The following is an 8698-nucleotide window of genomic DNA, read 5'->3' on the forward strand; positions in this document are numbered from 1 at the left end:
CCTGCGGTCCCGGGGTCTCCGCGCCCCGCCCGTCCGCCTGTCCCCGCCGCAGCGTGGTCAGTGCGCAGCCCCAGCGCCCGCCCAGCGCGAGCCGGAGCCCGAGCCCGAGGCGGATCGCAGCGCACACCGAACCGAATCCAGCGCCGCGGCCAGGTGAGTGCGACTCGCAGCCGGAGCGGGATCCCCGCCTCGTGGGCGCGGGTCTGGGTCTTTCTGGAAAAACGGGCACCTGGGCGTTTGACGCGGAGGAGGCTTCCAAGCCTGCGCTCGGGAGGGACAGAGGGACGGAGGAGGGGGAGAATCTCGGGTACCTTGCGCGGAGGGGGTCACGAGAAGGGATGAATTTCTAGGGCGATACGGGGGGTGTGGGGGAGCCGGGGGCGCGGAGACCCCTGCCGGACGTCGCTGCCCCTCCGCGCCTGGTGATGGGGCTCCGGGGCTGCCCGGCGCCTGTCCCGGTTTTGCTCTTTGAAGATGCCCGTGTCGAGCCTTACCTGCAAGAGCCAGGAACAGCCATTTCCTCCCACCTGTCCCCACCTGCTGGGGAGGGGGTCGGTCCAAGGAGGGGACCAGGGTCCTGGGGTATGTGCAGTTGCGGGGCCACCCTGGGGCGCGCACTGGGGTAGGGCAGGCAGGGGCCCTGGAAGGAGCAGCTGGGAAAGAAAGCAGCCGCAGCGCGCTCAGAGACAGTGCTGGAGGGGAGTTTCGGTTGCTTTTGTTTGCTTTGCTTGCTTCCTTTCTCTACGTTGCATCCCACTATGTAGTCCTCTCCTTTCTTCTCGTTTTTGCAGAAAAGAGAAACTGAGGCAGAGGACAAAGAGGCTAGATACCTGTGTCTAAGAGGTAAGGGTGACGGGAAGGAAGGCAGACTGAATCCAATGTCAGCAAACCACTGTGCAAGCCCTGCCTTAGTGCTCCACAGATGACCTTGGGCTGGAATATGCCCTTTTGTGAGACCTCAGCTTTCTCATCTGTAAAATGGGAGAGCACCCCACCCCCAAACTTGCCAAGACGGGATATCTCCAAAAGAGTTTTGAGTTTTTGATTGCTTGGGTTTTTTTTTTTTTTTTTTTTTTTTTTTTCAGAACTGGGGATTGAACTCAGACCCTTGTGCTTGCCAAGGAAGTACTTATTCTACTGAGCCATCTCCCTGGCGCCTTGGTTTGGTTTTTGAGACAGAGTCTTGCTGTTGAGATTGGCCTTGAACTCCTGTATAGTCCTGGCTGCTTCAAACTGCCTCACACCCAACTCAAAGGAGCTCTGTTGAAGGGAAGGCACTGGATACTTGTGAGGTGCAACTTGCACCATTAGAGACCAGCCCCCCTCCTCCACCTGTCACCAAGGACATGGACACCCACAGATGCCTTTTCAGGAATTAGGGTACTGCCAGGGACCAGCAGCTTGAGCCCCTAGGAGAATTTCCCCAGGAGCCACCCTAGCATCTGGGCTGCATTCCAGCTCTCACAGTCCTCAGGTGAACACCACATCTGCCTCCGGGCTGCACCTGGCAACCCACTCAGCAGGCCCCAGCGTCTCTAGGCAACACAGAGCCGCCACACACAACAGGGCGTTTCTCTGCAAAGCTTGCGCCCAGTGTTTCTGCGTTTAAGATCCTGCCCTCCTGGGACCAGCAATGGGACCATGAGCCCTGCCTTGCTCTCAGGGGCAGGGGCTCCTGCGTCCCTAACCCTGATGTCCACAACTGAATCACAGCCTCTTCCCAGGACCACCCAGTTCACACTGCTGTTTGCAAGGCAGGTCCTCATCTGCTGGCACTGCATCTTCTCGGGGAGCTTGTGCACCAGAGCTGGGCTCAGGATGCAGAACCCAGGAGGGGCTCAGGAGCTCCCGGCGAGCCCTCAGCCTGACCCTGGGAGTATGATTCAAGCCTCAAACTAGGTGTCTGTACAGTTCTACCCCTGAGGAACAAAGCTGCCCAGAGGCTTCACAGCCTTACAGGAGGTTCCTGGGCCCTGGCCCAGACTCGGATGGGCCCAGCTGTGCATCTGTTTTCCAGGAATGGGGATTGAACCTACAGTCTTGTATTTAGCAAGGCAGGGTGACACACACCTCTGATCCAGCACTTGGGAGGCTGAGGCAGGAGGATCACTGTGAGTTTGAGATCAGCCTGCTGCATAGCAAGAACCTGTCTCAAAAAACCCAAAACAAAACAACCACACAGAGCTTTGCACTGAGCTACATCCTTAGCCCTTTTTTTTCTGAGACAGGGGTCTCCCTAAGTTACTAAATTGCCCAGTCTTGGCTGACCTTGTCTAAATTTTCTGAATCCCAGGGTGCTGGGATTATAGGGGTGCATCACAGGGCCCCTTATTTGAATTTTATATTTTTTGAAACAAGGTCTTGCTGTGTAGTGCAGGTTAAACTTGACCTGGCTGTGCAGCCCAGGCTGGCCTCGAAATGTGCTGCTGCTGCTGTCTCCACCACCCAAACTGCTGAGCCTGCCTGAGTGTGCCACCATGCCTGGCTGTGTGTTTTAACAAGCCCTGAGTGTGACACTAGACGCTCTGGTGTGGGAGGCACTAGTCCTGCTTGCAGGAACATGACTTCACCCTTGAGTCCAGGTCAGGGCTGGGAAGAGCACCCGCTCTGCGATCCGGTGGATGCCATATCCCCGCGCCCTGTCTCCACAGGGGCCATGCTGCTTCTCCTGTTCAGCCTGCTGGCACCAGCTGCCAGCTGGGCCCTGGGCCCTGCCCCAGGGCCCGGCTCCTCGGGGCTGCGCTCGGCCTTCTCGGCGGCTCGCACCACGCCGCTGGAGGGCACATCGGAGATGGCAGTGACCTTCGACAAGGTGCTGGTGAACATCGGCGGCGACTTCGATGCGGCCACAGGGCGCTTCCGCTGCCGGGTACCGGGGGCCTACTTCTTCTCCTTCACAGCGGGCAAGGCCCCGCACAAGAGCCTGTCGGTGATGCTGGTGCGCAACCGCGACGAGGTGCAGGCGCTGGCCTTCGACGAGCAGCGGCGGCCCGGCACGCGGCGCGCCGCCAGCCAGAGCGCTATGCTGCAGCTCGACTACGGCGACACGGTGTGGCTGCGGCTGCACGGCGCCCCGCAGTACGCGCTGGGCTCTCCGGGTGCCACCTTCAGCGGCTACCTGGTGTACGCCGACGCCGACACGCCTGGCTTCGGAGCCGCGCTCGGCCTTCTCGGCGGCGCGCACGCGCAGCCTGGTGGGTGCCGACGCGGGCCCGGAGCCTCGACACCGGCCACTCGCCTTTGACACCGAGCTCGTCAACATCGGTGGCGACTTCGACGCGGCGGCCGGTGTGTTCCGCTGCCGCCTGCCCGGCGCCTACTTCTTCTCCTTCACGCTGGGTAAGATGCCGCGCAAGACGCTGTCGGTGAAGCTGATGAAAAACCGCGACGAGGTGCAGGCCATGATCTACGACGACGGCGCATCGCGTCGCCGCGAGATGCAGAGCCAGAGCGTGATGCTGCCCCTGCGGCGCGGTGACGCCGTGTGGCTGCTCAGCCACGACCACGATGGCTACGGCGCCTACAGCAACCACGGCAAGTACATCACCTTCTCCGGCTTCCTGGTGTACCCCGACCTCACCGCTGATGGCGACCTGGAGCTCTGAGGCCGGCCCAGGAGGGGACAGGGGCCGGGGACGGGCCGGATGCGGGGCGTGCATGCAAGCCGGGCCGCCCGGACACCCCGCGCTGGACTCCGCCAATAAAGTGCACGTGCGCCGTCTCAATTGTACCACTTCCTCCTGCTTGGGGCGTGCTGGCTGTGGGGGCCTCCGGTCCGGGTCAGGCCGCGAGGGTGAGAAGTGGGAGTCAAGCATGCGCGCCTGCCCTGTGGTGGGCCCAAAGTGCGGCAGCCTGCCCCTCCAGTATTTTCCTTGGTATGTACACTAGCTGTTGAATCCAGTCCTTGGCACTGAGCTACATACATCCCCAGCCCCCGCCCCCACCCCCCCCGTGCCTCCTTATATATATTTATTTTGAGACAGGGTCTGGGTTGTTCAACAAATTGCCCAGGCTAGGATGGAACTGGTGATCCTCCTGCCTCAGCTGAGTCGAGTGCTCAGATTACAGGTGTATGTCACTGTACCTGTTGATTTACCACCTTAATCTAAGGCCCTGCTGATTCCTGTTTAGGACAAAGGACAACTTCCCACTATCCGTATAGGCTCAAAGGAAACATGTTTCTTCCCCTAAGGTATGGGGATGGAATGAAAGGCTGATGCCTGCTGCCCAGTGGCCTGCCCTCCCAGGATGAGGGCAGTGTGACCCCGTGAAGGCGGTAAAATGACACATTCTCATGAGGTGGTAGCAGAGTCTTTTATGGGAAGAGCTACACAGTCAGGGTTCCACCCACCCTGCAGCCCCCAGCCAGCCTGAGGGCCCCTTCCAGCCTCATTCTTCCTGACACGCTTAGTGGAGGTTTGTTGACATAGAACCAAAGTCATTTTCCCTCCCTCCCTAGACATCATGTTCTTTCAGCTACTTTCCTGCTGTCCATGGACAGACACGAGAGAAGCCCAGTTTGTGCTCTGGCCCAGATGGGGTCGGGTGTGGGCCAAAGTCTCAGTCAGGTCTGGAGAGACGTGGCAATTAGGACTGGGTGCTAGGATTCCTCAGAGCAGTTTCACTTCCCACTGTTAAGCACTTCTCAGTCCTGATGCCTGGCTCCCACACGCGTGCTCACACACTGCCTGCATGCCCTGCCTTTAGCTGTGTGCCTGCCACCTGGACCCAGGCAAGCATCAGGGTAGAGGTACCTAGGTGCAAGCCAAGCCCAAGGGCCTGAGTAGGAAGATGCAGGTGTCACTGGGAGCCCCGCTCCAGGACAGGTCTGGCTCTGGTTGAGGGGAGATGTCAGGAGGAAGAGGAAATGGCAAGTGAAAGGGAGGCGTCAGGAGACAGGGTCAAAGATGGAGGCCCAGGGCCCCAGTGAAGGGGGCTGGCCCTGGGGACAGAAGTCCTTGCACAGGTCCCAGAGCACTTCCCGAGTCAGGAGGGTGAAGACTTGTGCCCAGTGACCCCGCTCCTCGGCCTCACTGGCTGCATGGAGCTGATAGATGCAGGACAGGCCTGTGAGGATCAGCTGCTGGAAGTCCCAGGGGCCAAGGGGTGGCCCCTCCCGCAGGTCCTGGAACTGCCTCAGCTGCTGCTCAGCACCGTTCAGGTCCCTGGGCATGAGCTGCTGCAAGAGGAGTGTGAGGCGGCGCCCTGGCCGTGTGGATGCCAGTTCCTCATCCCAGATGTGCAGCTGCCCTGTGACATCCAGCTCCAACCCAGCCCAGAGCAGCTGCAAGAGGAGCCGTTTTAGGGAGGGCAGTGGCTAGGGGTGGGGTGGGGAGCAAGGGCCAAGGCTGAACCGCCCACCACCTTGGCAGCCCTACAACAAGACATCCCACTTCCCAACCTGAGCTTAGGGACCTCTGGTCGCTCCCACCCCCATGCCTGGGACTGGGGAGTAACCTCAAACATCACTTCCGGGGCCTCTGGCTCCTGTCTCATGCTGGCGCTGTCCATGGGATGCCCTGGGGCAGCAGAGAAGAGTCAGGCCCCACCACCCTCCACCCCTAAGACCCATTGCCCCCCAGCTTCTGGGAGTGTCCCTAGTAGCTGATCTGGAAATGCAGCTTAGCCCTGCCCCTCATATGCAAACACCTACATCACCCAGGCATGGGCCTTGGGCCTCCAGAGCCTCACACCAAGCCCGGGGCCATCTGGGCAAATGCCCAGGGCTTAACTTGCACAGTGGCCTTGGTAAGGGGCCCCAGTACCCTCTGTCTCCCTCCCCTCCCTGCAGCTGCCTGGGAGTAGGGTGACCTCCAATAATGCCAATGACCCTCCATAAGGACAAGGCCCTCTTTGGACAGGGCCTATTGTTTGCTGGTTCCTTTAATGGCATGTAAGGCAGAGAATAGGACAGGCAACTTCCTGTTCCCCCACTCTGTGGTGCTGACTTGCCTTTGCAATAACTGTCCCCAGACCAGGAGACCCTACTGTGGACATCAGCTGGAGTAAGCCCAAGGCCTCACTCTGTGGAGCCATGTTACCCAGTGATGTCTCCACTGGCTTCATGTGGACTTTTTTGATTCTGGGGAAGCAGTTCATATCCTCACCCACTGCAGCATCCCACCTGGTTCCCACTAGCCCATAGTTCTCTGCCCTCAAGTTGCTGACCTTGAAGCCCCATTACCTGCAAAGTGTGGGGTCAGAGTCACCGCAGGGAGGAGGAGGCAAACACCAGCCACCAGATAAAGCAGGCCCCGCGGCGCCCCAGCCATGCCCGCCACGTCCAGAGTCTCTGACTTCATACCCGCTCCCAGCTCTCCACCAGCTGCTGTTGTGCTCTGCATGCGTGTCAGGATCCAGGGTGGGGCTGGCTGGAGTCATGTCACCGCCCAGGGCTCCTTCCCCCACCTTGGCAGTGCGGAAGCCCTGCTGCATGTGGTTCTTGCCCAGATGGGTAGGATATGTAGTTAACAGATGTTTGTGTACAGACAGCCTTGGCTTGGCCCTCCCTGGTGCAGGAAGACCCCAGAAACCCTGCCTTCCAGTCTTCACTCTCAGAGTTCTCCCAACACCCGGTCCAGAGCACTTCAGAGAGCTCCTCAGCCACAGAATGTCACCTGCAGCAAAGGAGCTGGTCCTGGAGGGGCAGCCAGGGCACTGTGCAGTGCCTCCTCCACAGGCCACGGGGGCCTAGAGCAGCAGCAGAGAACCCTGCCTGCTGGTGACACAGCAGCTTCCGGTCCCAACCCTAGGATGTCAGCTTATTAGTAACATTCTCAGCTCAGACCCCTGGCGGAATCCTTTAGTCCAAGAACGTGGGCTCTTAAGGACTGGAAGCAGACAGAGCTGAGACTGGAGAACAGCCGAGGTTGTCTGCCTGGCCCACTGCTGGCTCTTAAGAGAACCTCCATAGGCAGGTGACAGTAGATGGGGCTTCCCCAATGACCTAAGCCCCTGAATCTGTCAGCTGCCACCAGCCTGCTGAGATGGGAGCTTTGTCATGGGGGCCCAGCCACACCCACCCTCAACCTCATGTACGGTGGAAACCCAAATCCCAGCTCCAGAATCCTCAGAAACATCCAAGCCATATATGGCGGTACATGAATTGCTGTGACTCAAAGCCAGCTTCAACTACACGGTGAGATCCTGTCTTACAAAGAAGAAAAGGAACCCACTCAGGCCTGCTCGCTACTGGGGCTCATCCGAGGCAGGCTCTCCAGGGAGCAGCAGGACCCTGCCGCCCCCATCCACTGAGCACACAAGAAGTGCAAGTCCAGGCAGGAATTTATTTACAGGTTCAATGCAGGCAGTCAGGGTGCTTTCCAGGATCCACACGCCTCCCCCGGCTACTTGGCTTCAGGCTTCTGGTCTCCAGCTGGGAGCCGGGCACTCTCAGGGGGCTGGCGGTAGGCAGGGAAAGCCTCCCATGGGCTGTTCAGGTCAAACTTGCGGAACTCCTGGGCCAGCTCCACTGGCTCGGCCACCACACGCTTCACCTCGTCATCATAGCGCAACTGTAGGGCACAGGGCAGGTGTGGGCAGGTACCAAAGAGTGCCATAGAGGACCCCAGCTCCTATCTCCCTATCCGTGAGATAGGGCCTCACTGGACTAGGTAGTTAAGACCCACTATGTAGTCCAGAGTGGCCCTGAACTTACGACTATCCTCCTGCCTCAGCCTCCTGGGTGCTGTGACCTCAGGGGCACCACACCCAGCTATGTCCTTGACTCGGTTTAGTGCCTTTCCAGGCTCTCTCAGTGAGCCTCCATCCACACCATGTTGCTCCTCAGGTGATGCTCTGGTGGCCAGTACACGTGCATCTAAGACTCTACCATCTTAGTGGTACGAGCTGCCAGTCTGTCGGATGGTCTTCCAAACGCACGCCTGGGCATCCAGAGCAGGGCAACATAACCCTGGCCCTTCACGCTGCTTGTCTCAGCAGACCAACCACTGCCAGGGCCTGCTTCGGCTGAGGTCAGAGTACACCGGGCTCGACACGTGTCCTGTAAGTGCCACTCTTGACTGCCATGCCCCAGAGAAGGTACAGTCAGACTCATGAAGGAACTGGCCCAGCTTACCAAAAGAAGCTAGCACTGGATCCTGAACCAAGCTCTAGGCTGTCACCATCCAGACCACACTCCTGCCAGGCCCAAGACCCCCAGGTTCCTGAGGCCTATCACCCCACTTCACGTGCCTACCTCAACATATCCAGAGAGGGGGAAGTCCTTCCGGAAGGGGTGTCCCTCAAAGCCATAATCTGTCAGGATCCGCCTCAGGTCAGGGTGGTTGGTAAAGAAGACTCCGAACATGTCCCAGACCTGAAGAGGCTTCTTTGGCAAGCAGTCCCACAGGGCTAAGGCAGGTTCAGCCACACTCCTGGGAGCCACAGCTCCGCCCGGAGGAAGAGCCTGGCATGCCCACTAACTCACCTCCCTCTCGTACCAGATGGACGCCTTGAACACAGACACCGAGGACTCGATGGGCGTCAGCTCATCTGTGTAGGTCTTCACACGGATCCGGGAGTTGAAGCGCAGGGACAGCAGGTTGTATACTATCTACACAGAATGAGGCACAAGTAACCAAGATGGTGCGACCTGAGGGGTCTGTGATGGGAATTTCTGGGGTGAGTATTCCTTGGAAGGACACAGGTGCGTCAGGGTCCAACCCTTGATCCTATCTTGTCTTTTTTTTTTTTTTTG

The 8698-nt window shown here is 59.1% G+C and overlaps 3 protein-coding genes across 3 annotated transcripts in view; 1 reads left to right on the plus strand and 2 right to left on the minus strand.

The window, feature by feature from the left end:
• The first annotated feature begins 37 nt into the window (after window positions 1–37).
• Window positions 38–3723, plus strand: C1qtnf4 (C1q and TNF related 4). The gene is given in 4 exon segments (XM_004649081.2): window positions 38–153; window positions 792–843; window positions 2652–3141; window positions 3143–3723. Coding segments are annotated over 2 exon segments (948 nt in total). The 5' UTR covers window positions 38–153; window positions 792–843; window positions 2652–2656; the 3' UTR covers window positions 3606–3723.
• A 635-nt stretch (window positions 3724–4358) lies between these two features.
• On the minus strand, window positions 4359–6289 carry Fam180b (family with sequence similarity 180 member B). The gene is made up of 3 exons (XM_004627281.2): window positions 6185–6289; window positions 5458–5519; window positions 4359–5284 (listed from the first exon to the last, which is right to left on the minus strand). The coding sequence occupies exons 1-3, from the start codon at window positions 6270–6272 to the stop codon at window positions 4889–4891; spliced, it is 546 nt and encodes a 181-aa protein (XP_004627338.2). The 5' UTR covers window positions 6273–6289; the 3' UTR covers window positions 4359–4888.
• A 983-nt stretch (window positions 6290–7272) lies between these two features.
• Ndufs3 (NADH:ubiquinone oxidoreductase core subunit S3) overlaps window positions 7273–8698 on the minus strand; it is a 4801-nt gene continuing 3375 nt past the window's right edge. The window contains exons 5-7 of the mRNA XM_004626960.2: window positions 8429–8554; window positions 8198–8317; window positions 7273–7514 (exon numbers count right to left, since the gene is read on the minus strand). Coding sequence (XP_004627017.1) covers window positions 7347–7514; window positions 8198–8317; window positions 8429–8554 — 414 coding nt within the window. The 3' untranslated portion in view covers window positions 7273–7346. The remainder of the gene's footprint in view (window positions 7515–8197; window positions 8318–8428; window positions 8555–8698) is intronic.

The sequence above is a fragment of the Octodon degus genome, unplaced genomic scaffold (assembly GCF_000260255.1).
Source record: "Octodon degus isolate 3935 unplaced genomic scaffold, OctDeg1.0 scaffold00018, whole genome shotgun sequence".
NCBI classification, from domain to species: Eukaryota; Metazoa; Chordata; class Mammalia; order Rodentia; family Octodontidae; genus Octodon; species Octodon degus.